General features: G+C 42.9%; 1 protein-coding gene across 5 annotated transcripts in view; it reads left to right on the top strand.

Moving 5' to 3' along the window:
- The window catches only part of col7a1 (collagen, type VII, alpha 1), a 58739-nt gene that overhangs the window by 24952 nt on the left and 12191 nt on the right, over window positions 1–21596 (top strand). For 4 of the 5 annotated variants that reach the window (XM_043242566.1, XM_043242565.1, XM_043242567.1 and 1 more), the window contains exons 45-90: window positions 44–79; window positions 172–216; window positions 309–344; window positions 448–483; window positions 577–612; window positions 802–873; window positions 1121–1180; window positions 1343–1378; window positions 1502–1582; window positions 2003–2038; window positions 2119–2163; window positions 2243–2314; window positions 2707–2751; window positions 2852–2887; window positions 2983–3024; window positions 3111–3191; window positions 3276–3311; window positions 3611–3646; window positions 5319–5399; window positions 5475–5510; window positions 5631–5702; window positions 5801–5845; window positions 6520–6555; window positions 6651–6686; window positions 7354–7458; window positions 7589–7654; window positions 7878–7913; window positions 7986–8021; window positions 8133–8171; window positions 8258–8293; window positions 8388–8510; window positions 8757–8966; window positions 9105–9140; window positions 9372–9416; window positions 9520–9633; window positions 9929–10000; window positions 10093–10137; window positions 11179–11214; window positions 11812–11847; window positions 11919–11963; window positions 12153–12185; window positions 12313–12375; window positions 12728–12763; window positions 20415–20495; window positions 20620–20688; window positions 20813–20848. In XM_043242566.1, the coding sequence (XP_043098501.1) occupies window positions 44–79; window positions 172–216; window positions 309–344; window positions 448–483; window positions 577–612; window positions 802–873; window positions 1121–1180; window positions 1343–1378; window positions 1502–1582; window positions 2003–2038; window positions 2119–2163; window positions 2243–2314; window positions 2707–2751; window positions 2852–2887; window positions 2983–3024; window positions 3111–3191; window positions 3276–3311; window positions 3611–3646; window positions 5319–5399; window positions 5475–5510; window positions 5631–5702; window positions 5801–5845; window positions 6520–6555; window positions 6651–6686; window positions 7354–7458; window positions 7589–7654; window positions 7878–7913; window positions 7986–8021; window positions 8133–8171; window positions 8258–8293; window positions 8388–8510; window positions 8757–8966; window positions 9105–9140; window positions 9372–9416; window positions 9520–9633; window positions 9929–10000; window positions 10093–10137; window positions 11179–11214; window positions 11812–11847; window positions 11919–11963; window positions 12153–12185; window positions 12313–12375; window positions 12728–12763; window positions 20415–20495; window positions 20620–20688; window positions 20813–20848 (2571 nt within the window). Of the gene's footprint in view, window positions 1–43; window positions 80–171; window positions 217–308; window positions 345–447; window positions 484–576; window positions 613–801; window positions 874–1120; window positions 1181–1342; window positions 1379–1501; window positions 1583–2002; window positions 2039–2118; window positions 2164–2242; window positions 2315–2706; window positions 2752–2851; window positions 2888–2982; window positions 3025–3110; window positions 3192–3275; window positions 3312–3610; window positions 3647–5318; window positions 5400–5474; window positions 5511–5630; window positions 5703–5800; window positions 5846–6519; window positions 6556–6650; window positions 6687–7353; window positions 7459–7588; window positions 7655–7877; window positions 7914–7985; window positions 8022–8132; window positions 8172–8257; window positions 8294–8387; window positions 8511–8756; window positions 8967–9104; window positions 9141–9371; window positions 9417–9519; window positions 9634–9928; window positions 10001–10092; window positions 10138–10821; window positions 10858–11178; window positions 11215–11811; window positions 11848–11918; window positions 11964–12152; window positions 12186–12312; window positions 12376–12727; window positions 12764–20414; window positions 20496–20619; window positions 20689–20812; window positions 20849–21596 lie in introns of all 5 variants that reach the window. The other variant, XM_043242564.1, reaches the window with a different exon arrangement.

The raw sequence follows: 21596 nt of genomic DNA, 5'->3' as shown, positions 1-21596 counted from the left end.
AATGAGTTTTGATGTTTTTCTTTGTATGATTTTGTTTTTTTAGGGAGACAGGGGCCTTCCAGGTCCAGCAGGAGACAAGGTATGTCGTTAAGCTACACAAGGCATTGATGTATATTCCTATTAGAGAACTGTGGGTTATTCAGTGCTTATTTGTGTCTGTTTGTATGCTAGGGAGATAAAGGTTCAGCAGGCCCCCCTGGACCTCAAGGACTGAGGGTGAGTGGCTGCACAAGCCATGATAAGTCACAAGTCATGTGAAAATGCATGAGTGTACATGCATGTTGTAAATTATTTATATGTGCCTTCAGGGATTTTCAGGGAACAGCGGCCTTCCTGGAGAAAAGGTAAGTTAAGATTTCAGAATTATTCCACATATCTACTCTATTTTATTTTGTATCTGTACTGTAATTAATTAATTAATTTATTCATTCATTTATTTGATTTAAGGGTGCTGACGGTGAAAAAGGGCAACCAGGAAGCTGTGTAAGACCAGAATATTGAATGTTTTCAGATTCATATGAACATTTCATTCATTTGTAATGGCCCTCTTGACTTTTTTCTCTGTGGCTTTTTTAGGACTGTCAAGATTCATTTGGGAAGAAAGGAGAGCGGGTATGACTTTTGGGAACACTGCGGAGACTCTGTCTGTGTCAGATAACTGTATTTCTGTTTTATTCTTATGTTAAATCCTTTTTTATATTAACATTCAAATGGTACAATCCCACTCAAATCTGATTTTTACTGTTGAAGTTGTATTTAAAACTATTTTATAACTAATTCTACTATTTTTTCTTCCTTTAGGGTGAAAAGGGCCTCCCAGGTCCCGATGGTGTTAAAGGTGATAAAGGAGGTGCTGGACAAAAAGGGGAAAGGGTGAGTTTTGTGAATGAATAAAAATGTTCATCATTGAAATGTTTGACTGGATTTGATAGTGAGATAAAATACAAATTGCACTTTCATTCACATTGAGCTTAATTTATCACACATACTTTTAAAATAAAAGCTTTTGTTATAATTATTATTATTGCTTGAGGTTTTTCAAATTATTTATAACATTAATTTCAAGCTACATGTGAAACTGTAAAAACGTATGATTGGAACTTTCTAATCGATCCCACAGGGTGCCCCTGGAGCAGGAGAGCCTGGGCAATCCGGACCTAAAGGGGACCAGGGTGATCGGGTAAGTTTGTCTTCATGATAGATGGAAAAGAAGTTTATAAAGCAGTAGAAGTATTAAGGTAATGCTTCAGTTTTAGGCTTTGGTTTTTCTTAACTGCGGTTCACAATCAGCTGCTGTTATATAAGTCATAACATTTCACATACTGCTTATTTATTTAATTAGGGTCTCACTGGATTGTCTGGAAAACCTGGTGCGAAGGTAAAGTAAAAACTGTCTCTCTTGCTCCAGTGACTCCAGAGCATATGTTCATGCAAATGACTCAGCATCAGCCTGAATAAGGTGTCATACATTGCACCCTCTCTTTTCTCTATGCAACACTAGGGCAGTCAAGGTGACCTGGGGGAGAGAGGGGAGGCAGGAAGTCCTGGTCCACAGGGGCCCATGGGCCCCAAAGGGAAAGATGTGAGAGTCTGCACCCATTTACACATGAACACAGGAATCTATTAAAAGCTGCTTCTAACAACTTCACCTGCAAATAATACTCATCAACTAACCTTTTTTTAGGTAATGAATGTGTCACCCTTAACATATCTGATGTTTTGAAAGTTATTGCTCTTTCTACTTTAGCATATTAATAACCTGCTTTGATAATGAGATTTATTCAGTGCTTTTTTAAAAATTTAACTCTTTCTTGTTTTCCTTCTAACATCTTTCTTTCTTACTGCAGTAACAAATAGTCAAGGTAATCCTTGTCTGCATCACACTTGCTTAGAGCTACTGTATTAGTAGATCATTCATTACATTGTAAATACTTTAATGAATAATAAACATAGCTAAGATAACTATTGTTTGGAAGTCTGATCTGTTACTTTGTTTTTGCAGGGACTAAAAGGAGACAAAGGAGAGGATGGCATTCCAGTGAGTTTTTCATCATTCCTGCATTTATGAGTATGTTTGTGTTTTGTATGTAATGTTGCTCTGTTTCTCTTGTCTCTCAGGGAGAATCCGGGTTGGCGGGTAAACCAGGGGAGAGAGGTCTAAGAGTGAGTAAACAGTTATCTGATGCTGCGAATCATTGTACTATTCAAGCTACATCCTCACAACGGTGTTTTAATATTCCAGGGACTGCCAGGTCAATCAGGTCAACCTGGGCAAAAGGGAGACACCGGTGATCCAGGGGAAGATGGAAGAAATGTACGATATATAGCTTACAAGCTTCCAAATATTAAAACTGGGCTAACACTCTTTGTATTTGTATTTGTATTTTTTATGAATTAAGAATTAAATGAATTATTGTATGTATATTGCAATAGATTAATAGTGAAACAGGACTTTTTATATTCATGAAAATTATATATGGTTCCTTGTATATAACGACCTTCAATCCTCATTATATTGAAATCCAGGCCCATGACTCCAAAACTCATGTTTTATTGGATAATGGATTTATTGAATAAACAACCATATAGTTAAAAACATCAACCTTGCCTTTAAATAAAACAACTCTGCAAGGTATTTAGGACTATTGGTTTCGATTAGTGATTTGTTTTTGTCTAGTCATGTGATCAATGCCTTGTTCTGTGCAGGGTACCCCAGGTCCATCCGGACCAAGAGGTCCAAAGGGAGAGCAGGTGAAATATCTGATATTTGACTCAACACAAATTCACTCATGTTTGGACCACCACATAAACGTCAGTGTCATCTAAATATTTTTATTATGGGTCATCATAGGGAATACAAGGTCCCCCTGGGCCACCTGGTGATGTGGTATGTTTTTAAGTCTTTATCGTCTCACTGTCCTCTGTTTATTTAAATTACCTGTTGTATTTGAGGATGAACCATTGAATTATTCGTTCTCTTAGACATCTGGAGAGAAACAACTGAAAGGTGATAGAGGAGAAAAGGTACAGTAAAATGTTCATAGTGTTTCCATTCTACCTGTCATGCATATTCTGGTTTTGTCATTGTGATACACTTGTTTTCACACCAGGGAGAGGCAGGTGATCCAGGGGAGCATGGGGCTAAAGGTCAAAAGGGTGAAGCAGGAGCTTCAGGCCCACCAGGACTAAGTGTAAGTCCGGATGGTGATCATAAAGTATGTGTATTTGGGAGTAATGTGATTTGTATTTGACCCTAATTTGAACCTATTTTTTAGGGTCCTGAAGGGTCACGTGGACTACCAGGAGCCAGAGTAAGAACCTCCTACTGTTTTTGTGCCTTTTAGCTATTTTGACTATTTTAGCTATTTGTTTGATCTATATATGTATTTATATCTGTTTTTGTTTATTTCTATGGCCGCATACACACTGACTATAGTGATATACTAATTCCCATTAAAACACACAGTTATTTAGGACAGTGGAAACCATATTATGCAACTAAATTCAATCTAAACATTCAGATAACTTATTTTTCATTAAATCTCCACTGTAGTACAACATTATTTTTATTAACAGATTGAACATCTCATTCTCGCTCTGTTTTTTCTAGGGTGACCAAGGCGATAGGGGCAGTCCAGGAGACAAGGTAATACAGCCAGTTTTCTCCCTTTACTGTGGGACATCACACACTGTTTCTTGAGACCATTAACATGACCACGATACATGAAATACAAAGTCTAAAATAAACATATTTAGCACAACAAACGCTTAAAAATCAGCTTTGTTTGAGTGACAGATTCTGACAGGAAGTTATTATTAGTATTAAAGATTAAGGAACTGCATTACTTACTGCAAAGGCTGAAGGATCAGTTTTATATTTGGGTGGTATTCTTTCAGCAGCTCACGATTCAATGAAATTTAGATTCAGGGAATCATGATGCGATTACTAAACAATATTTGATTCATACATTTTTCAACAGTGCCTTTTAGCCCCAGATCTTTTTAAATAAATCATGCATTAGACCTAGAGCTTTTCCGACATTTGTGGGAGCTTTGGGTTGCTTAAGGGTTCTCTGTTAGAATGATGGGCATGAACAGGCTGTTGTTCCTCCAGCTCTAAATGGACACATGAAATTAAATTAAGGTCCATTAGTTAACAGTAGTTAACAAGAACAATAGTAATTATAAACTAAGACTGAACAATACTTCTACAGCATTTGTTAATCTTAGCATTTGTTTATCTGAATAAACAATGAACAATGATATTTTTATTAACTAACATTAACATATATTATTAAATAGCGTAATAAATGCATTGTTTATTGTTTGCTCATATTAGTTAATTGATTAACTAATGTTAGCAAATAATTCATTATTTTAAAAGTTAGTGTTTTTTTAAATAGTTAAACAGTAGTGTATATATTCATTTTTTTTATAATGAGAAGCAAGTGTCCTATACCATCAATTATTTTTTGAACGAGGAATCTATAAAATAAGCAGCTTCCTTAAATATCTCTTCAAAAGCATCCTTGCAAAAATCATTCTATTTTAGAGCGCGGCAATGACAATATTTTGAAAGCGAGTGTCATGCAGCGGTAGACAGCTGAAAAATGGCTGAAATGGTACAACTGGCTGCAGTAATCAGTGTAAAGTATAAATATAACTGCTTAGTCATGGATCTCTATATACTGCAGAAGCTGTGACACACTTCATTATGTCAGGTTTTACCTCTTGGGGTTTTAAATAGCAGGTCTCACCAGCTCTGCAATTATTTGTTATTGGCTGTCTGCGAGACTGTTTAATCTTTGTTTAACATTTGTGCTATAGAACTGAAACAAGGCTTTGTTTTGTAGTGGCAGGATATGAGAAAACAAGATCTCACTGATGTCTCGAGGAATATTGTAAACCATGTTGGGGCTTTTTGCTTCCTGTCAGAAAAACATACAACTAATTAGTTTATATTTGACCATGTATACTTGTACTAGTCCTCATCTAATTCATCCTTTTGACCTCTGGTCCTTTCGTAATCACTGTGTCCATTTCCTCATTGATTTTATTACATTAATTAAGTTGATGACTGCTGATGACTGCTGCTTTTGGCATGCGTATATGTGATGCTGTCAGAAAGGTGTTATTCGTGACAAAGATTGGATCTGTCAGTCAACACATGCTCATTATTATTCATTTAAACTGGTGACCACCCAATGGTGAGAAAATTAAAATTGATTTTGACAGTGATGCTGAGTGTTTTTGTGTATGTGTGTGTCACAGACTAGTTAATATTGATTGTTTCTGTATATGTGCGCATGCATGTGCAGGGAGAAAGAGGAGCGGCTGGTTTGGATGGACGACCCGGTCAGGATGGGAAACCTGGGGCGCCTGGAACTCCTGGATTACGGGTCAGATCAAATACATCAGCTTGATATTCAAAAGATCTAACCTGAATCCTGTTGTAAAAGTTTTTGGTTTTGTAGGGTGATCCAGGAAAACAAGGGGATCCTGGAAGAGATGTGAGTACTCCAGTCTCTCCATATGTCAAATCATTTGTCTGTTGCATCATGATGTTGCCACTGTTTGCTGCAACAAATCAATCCAGTTTTTAATCTGTTCAACGTTTAATGGTTCCTTAGGGCTTGGCTGGACTAAGAGGGCCTCAGGGGCCTCCTGGACCACCTGGGCCCCCAGGAGCTAATGGCACACCTGTAAGAAATAAATCTGTTGAACTCATTTATCCTTACAAATTCACATACTGGAGCATAAGCAAGTTGTCACATGAATATAATGTCATGCTTTATTTCAGGGTAAAGCAGGGGAGGATGGAAAACCAGGACTGGCTGGAAAATCTGTAAGTACTGATATAATCTTAATAAAACCCCAACATCCTTTTAGAAACCTTTCCTGATATACTGTGTTTTAGTAGCATTAAATCCTGAGCCTTTTGTTATCAAGGCTCGATCTGGAAATGCAGCATGCAAACTCTCGTTCCAGTTTAGTAACCACACCACAGCCCTTGTCCTCCATAAACGAGACGATTAAACCATCCTGCTGATAATAAATCACCCTCTTAGCAGCCTAATGAGCTTTCAGTGGGAGGTAACTCTGCCTAATATATGCTTTATAGTTGAAATATGTGAGAAGTTTCAGTCAGCCGTGTACTAATGTTCGGTTAACCTGACTCAGATAGATTATGCCGCTGGAGCCGAGCTTACCCAAAACGCACTCGTCCTCCAGTTTCTACTGATTTACTGATCACAGCCCTGAACCAGCTGTGGTAATTACGGGAGCTATATTGGGCTGGATGGCACCCGTCATATATCTGTAATACGAGGCTGCATGTCGCATGAAGCGTTTAGAAGAGAAATTACTGCTTGAATGAGTCGCACAAAATTACAAGAGTTCTCATACCAAAACAGGAAGAGCTGATTACAGGAAGTCTTGATTACAGAAATTATGAAAACGCGCCTCACACTCATCCAGATGTCTGTGTTTAATGCCTCGTTTTCTATCAAACTTTTTCAGGGTGAGGATGGCGTGCCAGGAGAGGATGGTCGAAAGGTAATAAAACACCTATTGCTTAAAGCTTGTGTATGATTGCATTGTAATTTTTGATAATTCGATTCTGATCGAATCTGATTATACCTTCTTTGCAGGGAGATAAAGGAGAGTCTGGGCCCGCTGGAAGAGATGTGAGTCTTTTGTCTTTATCTTCCTGATCATCCTGTTCTCACTCTCTTCCTGCCTTTCACAATAAAAGACAAGCCCATCACAGCTTATCATACTCCACACTGCCTAACACTTTCAAAATGTACAAATTTAAGGCTTCTCTAAGAACTGTTATGGAAAATGTTATTACTACCATTATGTGGATCTTATTTGCTATGTGGCATCAAAGGTAATGTATAAAGTATCTTTTTGTTCTCCTTGTCTATACCTGCTGTTTTCTTCCTGCACTTTGTGGCCACATGACTCAATGATTTTGTTGTTTTCTGTGATTCAGTCCATGTCATTATGTCTCTTTGCCCTTTTTACTCGCTTTTTGCTATTTGTCTGTTTCGCACAGCTAATTTTCCCATCAGCACAAATCAGATTTGTTGTTAAATGGATGTTTTCAATCATAGAAACACACTCACAAACATATACACACACACACTCTCACACACATTTTAAATGCGTTGATGCTCTTCTTCCTGTGCTTGATGCTGAGTGCAGTCAGTAATTATGAGTCAGCAGCCTTATGGGAGAAACTCTTCACTGATGAGTTTATTTGATGTGCAAATTTATGCCCATTAATTAAGAAATTAATTTGTATCATGGTTATTTCTCTCATCTCCCTCTCTGTTTCTCTCTCTTCAGGGTCGAGATGGGTTGAAAGGTGATCAGGGCATCGCAGGACCTATTGGCCCACAAGGTCCCACTGGGCCCCCTGGAGTTCCTGGAAATGTCGGACCGCCAGGACCTGTACGCGTGTGTTTGTGCATATGTTTGGTTTTAAGCAGATTGCTACTATATTAATCACATTTGAATTCTGGAGGATGCTAAATTTATGCAAACAGCTGTATGTCTCAATCTTTTTTTTTTTTTTTTTCAGGTGCTGTATGTTAAAGGGGAGCCAGCAGCAGCTATTCCAGGTCCCCAGGGCCCTCCAGGAGCCCCTGTAAGTAGCATCTACCACTGCTGGCTCTACAGCGGTAAAAGTCAGTTGTCAAAGACTATGTGTATTTGCTTTTCAGATAAAATCAACACCTACATTTTCTTTAGAAATTTTGTTTAATTAAGCTCAAGTACATACATTTAATCCCTGTTTGAATGAAACAAAGACAAAATGAGTGAAGCAATGGAATGTGACTTTCATGTGCATTGCGTTTTTATCAATTTAGGGAGTATCTGGAGTTCCAGGAGCTTCTGGACAAAGAGTAAGTTTGTGCAAGTAAATTGTTGCTCTTTTATATATCATAATGCAAGTTATAATAATGTGACCTTTGTAGGGGGAGAGAGGTCTGCCAGGCTTGAAGGGAGATGTGGTGAGTGTGTTTCTGCGAAGGTGTATTTTATTGGTAACTGCTCTCAGAGCTGAAATAAGGCGGTTCTCTCAGCATGCCTGACTGTAATAATTCAACTCTTTTGATTGACAGGGTGATCCAGGAGAGGATGGCAGACCAGGAACTGTAGTGGTAAGGAAAACGCTCATGCACACAGAGTCACACATGCATGGTCAGCAAGATGACTAATGTTGTTTTCCCCCTGTTTTTTTCCATAGGATGTGAAGAAAGCTTTGTCAGAATTTGGCATTGAGGTACTGAGAAATTTATCAAAAAGATTGACAGAATTTGTATGCAGTTGTACATGTCACTTTCTCCCCTGTTCTTTGCATACAATTTCCATTGCAGGTCAGAGAACTGAAACTATTAGTTGATGACAGAAGCAATCTAGTATCAAAGTTGGGTGAACTGACAGAGGGAAAGAGGGGAGAAAAAGGAGATGTTGGACCCAGAGGCCCGGCAGGAGCAGATGTAAGTTATAATTGCACATATGTGCAACAGAGTGGCTGCTGGTAGCTTTATAGCTGGATGAGTAGTGTGTCTTGGTACCTTTTGCAGTGAATATTATGCAAAAACTCATTGGGTGCTGACCATGGTGCTGAAACGTATTTCTGTTTTTATTCTGGTATTTCTGGATAAAACATCAAGGAACTCTTCACATATTTCTTCACTGTTTCATCCTCTCTTCTTTTTTAAAACTTGTTCTCTTTTTTTCAGGGTGCACGGGGTCTTCCGGGTGAACGAGGTGTGAAAGGAGAGCTGGGTGAGAAAGGACCTCCTGGCCCACAGGGTCCTCCAGGCAGGGCAATTGGAGAAAGAGGCCCAGAAGGTCCACCAGGACAGGCAGGTGAACCCGGAAAGCCAGGAATACCAGGAGTACCTGGACGAGCCGGTGAACTTGGAGAAGCTGGCAGACCTGGGGACAAGGTAAAGAGGAAAAGAGCATTAATATTAATATTACTATTAATATTAAGTTACAGTTGCTGTTTTACTGAAGCTAAGGAAAAAATACTCTTAATGTGAAGTCACAGTATAAATGAGATTAAAATTTGTCTTTGTTACCAGGGGGAGAAAGGGGAGAAAGGGGACAGAGGGCCAGCTGTAAGTGCCATTACTATAATTCATGCATGCTCATGCAGGATTCAAAAGTAACTTTGCCTCACTTAAAAAAATGCTCCAGCAAAAATAAATAAATAAATACATTTATTTTGCTGGTGAACTTTCTTCCATAATATATGTATTAAATGTAATTTCAGAACAGATAATCTAGCTCGCATATGGTGCTTGGTGTACTTTCTTGTTTTTATATGGAATAAATATTCTCTTTTTTAGGGTCCCGCTGGATTGCCTGGCCTAGGGGGGCCTCCAGGACCAAAGGTAAAACAAAATAAAACTCACATTTGTAGTGCACTAATGACAGTTGAGAACTAAATGTTGACAGTTTTGTGTGTACTAACATATTAAGTGTGTGTGTTCTAAGGGTGATTCTGCCACAGCTCAGAGTGGTTTGCCTGGTCCAAGGGGTCTTCCAGGCCCCCAAGGTATCAGAGGAGAGGCTGGTCCAGTAGGACCTCCTGGACCTACAGGAGAGCGAGTGAGGGTTCTAAAACATTTATTTAAACCTTAAAAACGTAAACTAACGAAAACTAACGAACTAAACTAAAGTTTTTTTGTTACTGTAAATCATGCTTTTTGCAGTCATTTTACAGTTTGACATGTTACCACAGACATTGCCCTAACCTGCTCATATAATTTGTGTAGCTCCTAAAAGGGTCTTAAATTTTATTTAAAAAATCCTTTAGATACACTGTTTATATCTGTAGCAGCATGCCTCTTTATAGTTTGTGACCTTAGTTGACGATCTGATCTGTGATGTGTCCCTCTAACAGGGCTACACAGGTCCTCGTGGGGAGAAGGGAGAAAGAGGATCCAGTGGAGAAAGTGGAAAAGATGGCTCCCCAGTGAGGCTCCGCTTTTACTGGCCTTAACTGACAGTTGTACTTAGTCTCTGTTCATTTAATTTTACAATAAAACTCTGCTTCTCTTATCTTAGGGAAGTCCAGGAGAGCCAGGAAAACCAGGGTCAGATGGGAAGCCGGTGAGAAACAAATTCCAGTGGCAACGTTGACAGATTATTGTAAAAAAAATTATTTTAATTGCTCAGTGTCTAATTAATATTGATGTTATTTTTTAAGGCAAGCATCATTATTAGTTATGCTCATGCTTATTGGATAGCTACACTAATTATTAAACTTTAGTGTGTAACTTATCCTGCATCATGTGTACATAATGTGACTTGTTGTGGAGTAATGTGACAGTTTTTGTCTAGTGGATGACAAAATGGGCAAAAAAAGTCACACAAACTGAAACTGTATATGATACTGAGGGAGCTCATACTTATCTGTGAACCAGAATGTCCTTAGCACAGGCAGGTATCACCTTCTGATGATGCCTAATGCATTCCTATGATATAACTGTCATGCACATTGGTCTACTGTAATTACAACAAACCACCAAGTAAGATGACCAGAAAATGGTGAGTCCCATAAATCTCGCTCTCATTTAAGAGCCTGGTAATGTTTTGTGAAATGCAGATGCAGAACTTAAATTGCTTTTCGGAACTTACCGTGATGAATAAGTCAAATATATGGTATTGTAGTACCCATACAATATGAAAAGATGTTGTCACTCATGAATTTACATTAAAGAGAGTTTAGCATTAGTGGGTAAGAGGAGAGCTTTGACTCTCTCTCACACATTTATTTATTCTCCTCTGGAGCAGGGTTTGAAGGGACCGGCCGGTCCACCAGGCCTACCTGTAAGTAACATCATCCCAACACGGCAGCCTCTCTTGGGCTTGCCATTGTAGGAAAGCCTGGGGATTTGATGCGAGTACTAGGCCTTGCTGTGAGCACTAGCTGACTTCCTTTGCCTGAGGCTCCATAGATAAACAACACAGAAGTAACAATGCAGCACAGCTTCTATCCGCTAACCACTCTGTCTCCCCTTTTACTCCTCCACTCCTTTTTGCAATCCCACTTCCTTCAACTTCTAATTCCACTCCACTTGAAATTTGGACCATCACACCTCTGCTCTCTCTACACTTCCTGTCTCTCCATCCCTTCCTTCCTCTCTCTAGGGCTTGCCTGGGTTCCCAGGAGTGCTGGGCAGACCGGTAGGTTTTCTGTGGCTGAGATTGTAGGATGCTTTGCTAACATTGGGAAGGGGGCTGTCAATGTCTCCATAGTTTGTTTGTGTGTATTTGTGCATTCATGTATGTCTGTTAGATATTAAATTAGTTTGTAAATATATATATTGTTTTATGTGAATGCTTTTAATGTTTATTTACTACCATTCAAAAGTTGGGGGTCAGTATTTTTTTATTTATTTTTTGGAAAGAAATATTTATTAGAATGATTTCTGAAGGATCATGTGACACTTAAGACTGGAAAATTCAGGTTTGCCATCAAAGGAATAAATTATATTTTCAAATACAATAAATGTTTTTTTAACTGTAATAATATTTGCAAAAACTTTTTTATCAAATACATGCAGCTTTGTTTTGTATACTTCTTTCAAACATATTTTAGAATTTTACTGACTCCAAACCTTTGAACAGAAATAAATGTGTCAAATATTTGTATAGTCTTTGTCAAAAGTACAGTATACAGTATGTCTGCTCAGAGCTTTTGTGTTATATGTGCATGTGTGTATATGTGTGCTTTTTATTTGTAGTAGCCCACTATTCATACCAAATATGTATTTTGCACAGGGGAATTCAGGAGAACCAGGAATAAGAGGACCTACCGTATGTATATGTAGTGTAATGTAATACTTAAATTAAAAAACCTTTTTCTAACCTTTGTTTTGATATTTCAGGGACCTATGGGTGGAAATGGACCCCCAGGGGCTCCTGGTGTGAAGGTTAATGCTGCATTATTTGACATGGACCCTATAATTTTATTCATTAGCAGTCATTTTGAATTAACCATAAAAGCATGAAAGTTATTTTGTCCCTACTTTGTTCCTTATTTCCTCAGCTTTGTTATTAAAGATGCAAATAACATATAAAATACGTCTTTATTTGTTCACATGTTTGTTTGTCATGTTTAGGGTGACCAAGGAGAATCAGGCATTGGAGTTCAAGTAAGTTTTCTAGCTGAGTATGAACACCTTGCTACAGGCGATTTGATACACAGCAGTGTGTTTTTGGAATTACATAACTAACCCACCAGTTTACTCACTCTTCAATCTTTCCTCTTCATTCTTCAAGGGCCCTCCTGGACCTCAGGGCAACAGAGGGTTACCTGGACCTCCAGGCACTCCAGGAGCAATAGTAAGATAAAAACGCAATATTGGAGTCATTCCAACAGCTCAGAGGAGTTTGACCTCTGTCTTTCCACAGAGGTCATTAGACAATCTCTGCAGCTTCAGCTTAGAGCCTCTTCACATGCTCTGTTTCTCTTTGCCTTATTTATCCTTGACTCTTGTATTCTTCAGTTTGCCCTTACATTTCAGAAAGTAAAATGTTTTTCTTGCGTAGGCTTATTTCAGCACTTAAATATCAGTGAACTGTAGATGGTCAATAGATCCTGTGTGCTTTATATATACATATTGTTCTTATAGGTAAGGGTGATTTATATTTTTTATATAAGTAGGGATGAATGCAGCACTTTTTATGTTTGCAGGGACCACAAGGACCTCCAGGGCTTCCAGGACAAGTGGTAAGTAAACAAACATAGCAGACCAACATATACTACAGAGCATTTCAAATAATGAAAAATCCTATATTACATTTTTCCCTCTTCAACTAATTGGCCAAATGGCGAAGGTGAAGCAATGCGTGGTTAAATGTTCGATCAACAAAAGACAAAAAGTGTCAGCTGTGTGATAGCACTTGGCTTTGGATTTGAAAAGCAATATAGCTGTTTCACAGTGCAGTCAGAAACGCTTTTAAGAAGTGCAAGAAAGATTGAAACTGAACCCCAATTCACTTTCTCGGATGGACACACTTGGTCTCAGTCAGGCATTTGGTGCTGTTTCAGGCACAATCAAATTATGATATTGTGATGCATGTATTGCATGGAAGAGTATCATATCTTGTGATACACTGCAATACTCTAGCTACATTACTCGACCTAGTTTATATATATATATATATATATATATATATATATATATATATATATATATATATATATATATATACATACACACCTCTGCTGTTTATAAATAGCATACATAAGTCTACTTAAGTGTATTTCTACTTGATTAATTGCCATAATAGCCATAAATGATGTTTAGCTATAAACAAATTTCGGGAGGAGCACGCACTGATAATTAACGCGGCTGGCTTCTCGTTTCCTAATCACGCAATTATCCAACCAGAGCAAGAGAAGCCTACTATAAATTCGCACAAGCTTCTTACCTCGATATCTCGTTTCCGAGCATGGTATCCAGCATGTCCGAACAAGACCAATCGCCAGAAACCTACGAAATCGAGGACACCGAGCCCTCCACGACTCCGCTGAGCAAGCACGCTAACGCCCCGCCCGGAACTTCAAACGAGCGCGCGGCTTCGCCCAGAGGCAGAAAACTAACGCGAGTGACTATCCTTTCGCCAACGCGATTAAGATCACGTTCGCCTCCACCTGCCAGACGTCCTCAAGCTTCCCCAGCTTCTCCCTACCGTGCAGCCTTTTCTTCCGCTCCATCCGCAACAAAATGGACAATTCCGGCTTTGCGTCAAGCACTCGCAAACGCGAACATTCCGTTCTCCCGCCGCGCTAACAAAGCCGAGCTTCTCTCGCTGTACTCGACTTATCAAACAGGCGCAGCTTCGCCAAACATTTCTCCTCCAGCCAAAAGAAAGGAAACAACTAGAAGAAGCCGTAATTCTCCCAGGGGAAGACCCGAGAAGTCAGCATCTGCACCCGTATTAAGCCTCCGCCCACCAGGAGGCGGCAGAAGGCTCCCAGCTACTGCTAGCAAAGCCCAGGACCCAAACACCAGCAGCTCTTCCTCCAGTTTCCAGCAAACAACCCACGCAGCAAGCACCACGGCTCCAGCCCCCACAAGCCATCAGCCTAGCCTGTACCCACTCTGTTCATTGGATCAGTTGAACCCACACCAACAGTACTCTGCCCAAGTCTCTCCCGACCATGCCTGGCAACCAGCCCCCCCCAATCCACTGTCCGTTATTTACCAGCCTCAAGTTTCTCCTATTCCTCCAGGACCTAACTCGTCCATTTCTGTTCCCACAGCCCAGCCAGCCATAGGTGCCAGCACAGGCACACAGATGCCTCCACTGACGATCCCAGCCGTACCACCTCCTATTCCTCCTCCCCTCCCTAATTTTCTGCTACCAGTCTGAACCCAGGTTCAAGACCCCCATCATCTTTACACACCTATTCTTCTTTACCTCCCTATCTTTCCACTCTTTTCCCCTAGATCCCCTGCCATAGCCGCCGTGAGCTCCAACCCCACCCCACAAGTAGCTCCCATGAGTTACCCCCCCGCCAACTCTCCCATCGCCCACCACCCTTTCTCAGTATCCACTGCTAACCTTCTTCCTATGCCCTCAAATGCCGCCGCACCGGACCCCACCCCCGTCCCCAATTCCATCAAAGCACAGATCCTTGCAGAAATCCAGGATGCTGGCACCAGAAGCGGAACCCTATGCAACCCAGGTGCTTCTCTTTTCACAACTAATATTCCAGCGAACCATCCTTTAAGGTCCCTCCTCAAGCCTCCCTCGACTCAATCCTACAAGCAGTTTCTCACAGAACCCTGCAATCTTACCTGACCGCTTGGAAATGCTTTAAATCTTTCCAGGCAAAGGTATAACCTCCAATCCCTGATTTTTCCCTGCTATCCATCACTTCTTTCATCTCCTTTCTTAACAAAAAAAAAAAAAAAAAAAAAAAACCCTGCAAGTCAGTTCTATTAAGGGCTACTTGAGTGGTATCCAATTTTTCCATGAACTCATCCACGGCATCGCCTCACCTCAAATAACCAATGCTCAGACTTCACTTTTTAATCAAGGGCATCCAAAGAAGGCATCCTCTCCGATCCGACTCAAGGATGCCCATCACCTCGAAATTCTCTCAAAATGCATATCCACCCTCCGCAGAGGCTACTCTTCTATCCATACTGCTCGCACTCGATGCAATGTTCATTCTGGCCTTTTTCGGTTTCCTCAGATGTTCAGAATTTACAGTCAACTCCAGATTCGACCCAAATATTCACCCCACTATTTCCGACCTATCTATCGTAGACCACGAAACCGTATCCTTTTTCATCAAACAAAGTAAAACGGACCAGACCAAAAATGGGCATTTCATATATATTTTTAACCTCCAAACTCCTACTTTTCCCCTTCAAACACTTCTAGCTTTCTCCAATACAGGAAATCCCAAACTAAACTCCACTCGACCCTCTGTTCACAGATGATTCCAACCACCCCGTATCTCGATTCTGGTTCCAAAAGCACCTCAAATCAGTCCTATCTTAAAAAAAAAAAAAAAAAAAAAAAAAAAAATTTCTCCACACATTCCTTCAGAATAGGGGCAGCCACCACTGCAGCAGAGAAAGGTCTCTTCCAACAGCAAATCCAAACCCTCGGCCGCTGGTCTTCTAACGCATACAAAAGCTACATTCGTTCAGACCAATCACTCATCAAAAAGCCCTCCAGACCCTAACCAGTCCCAACAGAACTCCAAACCTACCACCCCCGCGAGGATCACCCAAGGCACGGCATCACTCCTTCTACAACGGCCAGCTCTCGCTGTATACGACCAAATACAAAATCCGCCACCGCAGCGACCACACCAAGCAGGAACATCGCACCCACCGCCCTGGACGGCTCCCGCTATAAACAGCCATATTCAAAATCTGCCACCACAGTGGACATACCAAGCAGGAACATTGCACCCACCGCCCTGGTCAGCTCCGCTATAGGCGTTCAGATACAAAATCTGCCACAGGAGTGGCAATGCCAAGCAGGAGCATCGCATCCACCGCCGTGGACCGCTCCGCAGCAAACGACCATATACAAAATTCGCCACTGCAGTGGCCAGCTCAAGCAGGAGCATCGCACCCACCGCCATGGACCACTCCCGCTATAGACGTTCGTATACAAAATCTGCCACAGGAGTGGCAATGCCAAGCAGGAGCATCGCATCCACCGCCGTGGACCGCTCCCGCAGCAAACGACCATATACAAAATTCGCCACTGCAGTGGCCAGCTCAAGCAGGAGCATCGCACCCACCGCCATGGACCACTCCCGCCGTAGATGACCCTATACAAACCTGCCACCGCAGTGGCCAACACAAGCAGGAGCACTGCACCCACCGCCGTGGACCGCTCCCCGCCAGAGATGCTAATACACTCCCACCGCCTTAACAGCGGACCACTCTAGCTAGAGTACTGCACCCACCGCCATGGACCGCTCCGCCGCTTTCGACAGTCTACAAAACCTGCCACCGCAGTGGCCAACACAGGCTGGAGCATTGCACCCACCGTCGTGGACCGCTCCCGCTGTAGATCATGGTATACAAACCTGCCACCGCAGTGGCCAACACAGGCAGGAGCATTGCACCCACCGCTGTGGACCGCTCCTTACACAATAGCACACAAAACCTGCCACCACAGTGGCCAACACAGGCAGGAGCATTGCACCCACCGCCGCGGACCGCTCCCGCTGTAGATGACGGTATACAAAACCTGCCACCGCAGTGGCCAACACAGGCAGGAGCATTGCACCCACCGCCGTGGACCGCTCCCGCCGTAGATGACGGCATACAAAACCCGCCACCGCAGTGGCCAACACAGGCAGGAGCATTGCACCCACCGCTGTGGACCGCTCCGCCGTAGATGATGGTATACAAACCCGCCACCGCAGTGTGGCCAACACAGGCAGGAGCATTGCACCCACCGCCGTGGACCGCTCCCGCCCGTGAGATGACGGTATACAAACTTGCCACCGCGGTGGCCAACGCAGGCAGGAGCATTGCACCCACCGCCGTGGTCCACTCCGCCAGAGACACACTTGCACCCACTGCTTCTAGCAGCAGACCGCAAAGCCGGAGCTCTGCACCCACCGCCGTGGGCAGCTCCCGCCAGAGACGGTCATTCACACAAGCTGCTATTACAGTGGACTGCTCTAAGCCGGAGCCCTGCACCCACCGCCGTGGACCGCTCCGCTAGAGAGCGCACACTCGCACCCACTGCTTCTAGCAGCAGACCGCAAAGTCGGAGCTTTGCACCGCCGCCGTGGACAGCTCCGCCAGCGACGGTCGTTCACACATGCTGCTATTACAGTGGACTGCTCTGCCGGAGCTCTGCACCCACCGCCGTGGACCGCCCCGCTAGAGACGCACACTCGCACCCACTGCTTTTAGCAGCAGACCACAAAAGCCGGAGCTTTGCACCCACCGCCGTGGACAGCTCCCGCCAGCGACGGTCGTTCACACATGCTGTTATTACAGTGGACTGCTCTAGCCGGAGTACTGCACCCACCGCCGTGGACCACTCCGCTAGAGACGCTCACACGCACTCCACTGCCTTCAGCAGCAGACTGCAAGCAGGAGCATTGCACCCACCGGCCGTGGACCGCTCCGCTGTACATGACAACATACAAACCCGCCACCGCTGTGGCCAACACAGGCAGGAGCATTGCACCCACCGCCGTGGACCGCTCCCGCCGTATACGACAATATACAAACCCCGCCACGCTGGTGGCCAACACAGGTAGGAGACATTGACACCCACCGCCGTGGACCGCTCCGCTGTACACGACAATATACAAACCCGCCACCGCAGTGGCCAACACAGGCAGAGCATTGCACCCACTGCTGTGGACCGCTTCCACTGTAAATGACATTATACAAAACCTGCCACCGCAGTGGCCAACACAGGCAGGAGCATTGCACCCACCGCCGTGGACCGCTCCGCCGTAGATGATGGTACTAGTGGCCAACACAGGCAGGAGCATTGCACCCACCGCCGTGGACCGCCTCCCGCCGTAGATGATGGTATACAAAACTTGCCACCGCAGTGGCCAACACAGGCAGGAGCATTGCACCCACCGCCGTGGACGCTCCCGCCAGAGACGCACACTCGCACCCACTGCTTCTAGCAGCAGACCGCAAAAGCCAGAGCTTTGCACCCACCGCCGTGGACAGCTCCGCCAGCGACGGTCGCTCACACATGCTGCTATTACAGTGGACTGCTCTAAGCCGGAGCATTGCACCCACCGCCGTGGACCGCTCCCGCTAGAGACGCTCACTCGCACCCACTGCTTCTAGCAGCAGACCGCAAAAGTCGGAGCTTTGCACCCACCGCCGTGGACAGCTCCCGCCAGCGACGGTCGTTCACACATGCTGCTATTACAGTGGACCGCTCTAAGCTGGAGCATTGCACCCACCGCCGTGGACCGCTCCCGCTAGAGACGCCACATTCGCACCCACTGCTTTAGCAGCAGACCGCAAAAGCCGGAGCTCTGCACCCACCGCCGTGGACAGCTCCCGCCAGAGACGGTCGTTCACACATGCTGCCATTACAGTGGACCGCTCTAAGCCGGAGCATGCACCCACCGCCGTGGACCGCTCCCGCAAGAGGCGCACATGCACCCACTGCTTTTAGCAGCAGACCGCAAAGCCGGAGCTCTGCACCCACCGCCGTGGACAGCTCCTGCCAGAGACGGTCGTTCACATATGCTGCTGTTACAGTGGACCGCTCGGCCGGAGCCCTGCACCCACCGCCGTGGACCGCTCCTGTAAGAGACGCCACTCGCACCCACTGCCTTTAGCAGCAGACCACAAAAGCCGGAGCTTTGCACCCACCGCCGTGGACAGCTCCCGCCGGAGACGATCGCTCACACATGCTGCTAATACAGTGGACCGCTCTAGCCGGATACTGCACCCACCGCCGTGGACCACTCCCCGCTAGAGAGCGCTCACAACATTTTCATGCCCACTCTCCTACACCTACATAATATCATCCTAATACCATTCCAATTTCAACTAACATATCCATGCTCTTCCTCCTTTCTAGCTAAGCCAGTAGCTTTTTTGGGGCCGCTTACACGTGTTTTCGGCTGCTGTCAATTGGCTTTTTGGGGGGCACTCAGGGATCGGGTCGGACACCGAGTCCTGTCCGCTTTCACGGACAAGAGGAAAAACTCTGGACTCGGTAGTCCACCTAGTTCCGAGCCCTCTCCCTGACAGCTCGCCAAACACGCTACTTTTTACCGTTACTATGATTAATTATACGTAAGTGCGAACTCGTGAAATGATGTTTAGCTATAAACAAATTTCGGGAGGAGCACGCACTGATAATTAATGCTGGCGCTGGCTTCTCGTTTCCTAATCACGCAATTATCCAACCAGAGCAAGAGAAGCCTACTATAAATTCGCACAAGCTTCTTACCTCGATATCTCGTTTCCGAGCATCCCTCCACCACCCCAATCTCCATTCCTCCTAGTTCTACTATCCCTCTCGGGGCACTCAGGGATCGGGTCGGACACCGAGTCCTGTCCGCTTTCACGGACAAGAGGAAAAACTCTGGACTCGGTAGTCCACCTAGTTCGAGCCCTCTCCTGACAGCTCGCCAAACACGCTACTTTTTCTACTTGATTAATTGCCATAATAGCCATAAATAGTAAATCTGATTGAAAATTATATCTTAAATAAACATTAGCTATCAGATATCATTACACCACAAAAATCAGTATTCTACTAGAAAAAAATATTATTTTATGTATATAACTTCAAAACACTCAAATTACTCTTTGAATCTGTATTAAAATATCAGAATACATTTTTAACTCCTTTTTTTAAATAAGATGAATTTAACACTTGCATTTAGGTTTCATAAACAGGGATTAACCTAAACCAGGATTAGGCAAAAGTTCAGTGAGAACAGTTTTTATGAACATAACAAAGCATAACTGGTGTGTATCTTAAGATAAAACAAAGGTACTGACAAGATCAGACAAGTTTCTAGTTGAAAGTTGAAAAAGCTCAGATTTACATTTTAGTCTAGGACTAGGTTTAAGCTTCGTCTGTGAAAGCGGAGGATAATAAATTGATTAATAAACTCTGGCAGCCGTTTCTTACAACAACATGTTGACATTAGTATCTGATTCAAACAATAAGGGAAAAAGTAGAAGGAAAAATGAAATGATAAAAAAAGCATTTCAAGGAATACACAATATTGAGTTACTTTATCTGCAGGAGTCATATATTACCATGCACAGAAATTGATTTTGTTTGTGTTTGTGTAAGTGATATTGAAAACTGATGTTTGCTGACAATGTGACTGTGAGGCATGGCGCTTGTTTGAGTAACAAGGTTATCTTTAACATAAACAGGGAGAGGGGGGCAAGCCTGGGGTCCCAGGGAGAGACGGTGTTCCAGGGAAAGATGGCCTGCCAGGGTTATCTGGGAAACAGGTGAGTGATCACATGCCATTGACATTTACAAAGATGCGAGTTAATTTCATTATCTTCTGAATCTTTTTTTCCCTACTTAACCTCTCTCTCTGTCTTATTATAACTCTCTGTCACTTTCTTTTAGGGTATCGCCGGACCCATCGGCCCCCCAGGATTAAAAGGAGAGCAAGGAGACAGCGGTCCACCAGGAAAGGTGCATCCATATGTGCATCTGCATGTGTGGATTTGCACGTAATATGTAGTTTGACTGACACTATGCTTTAATTCCTAACACGCTCAATTTATCTCTCTCCCTTTATTTCCGCTATGTTATACAGTCTGTCACCGGACCCCCTGGAACGAAGGGTGAGATGGTGAGTTGCCATGGTTACATCATAGTGAACGCTGTCTGAAGATCAACCTGTCTCACCTGCATGACAGATAATCTCATTTGAAGCAAACTTAATGTTAGAGTAGCATATACGTGAGCTCATCAATAGATCTTCTTTCAGTGTTGTCATACTCAAATGCCAACCGAGGAGCTGCACAAAGTATTAAAGTAAATCGCAGACAAATGAAGACTTTAATTTGTTCAATCCAAGTAGAGAAGATATATTTTATTTGACTTTAATCTAATATTTTATGACTGTTAAGGATAAAAAGCTTTTCTTAAACCTCAGGTGTGTATTTTTCATACTAAGCTAGACATTTTTTGATAGCCTCTATATATTTTCCATCTAGTTGCATGGTTCTTTGTTATTGAGTTTGCGACCTGTTTGCTAATTGTTTATACAACAAAGAGGTTTATTGTAATTCATACCACAAGCCATGTAAAACCAGGAATTATGATACTTTCCACAAGATAAATGCAATGATAACAGATTATTTATTTATTTATTTATTTATTTTTTACAAATTCATCTGTAGAAATTTTTATCCATCAACAACATTAGGCTCACCTGAAATACTACATTAAAATAAAAAAAACTATCAATTAATAATATCTCCTTAAAACAGTATTAGCTTAAAATAAGCTAGTTTTGCTTTGAATGGCTTATTTTATAGAAGTACATTTTTAACCAAATGCATTTCTATAAATTTGATATATTTATTCTTTGTGAT

Source organism: Puntigrus tetrazona, chromosome 6 (assembly GCF_018831695.1).
Source record: "Puntigrus tetrazona isolate hp1 chromosome 6, ASM1883169v1, whole genome shotgun sequence".
NCBI classification, from domain to species: domain Eukaryota; kingdom Metazoa; phylum Chordata; class Actinopteri; order Cypriniformes; family Cyprinidae; genus Puntigrus; species Puntigrus tetrazona.
Note: the sequence above shows the minus strand (reverse complement) of the source record. Positions and strands in the feature narration are given on the sequence as shown.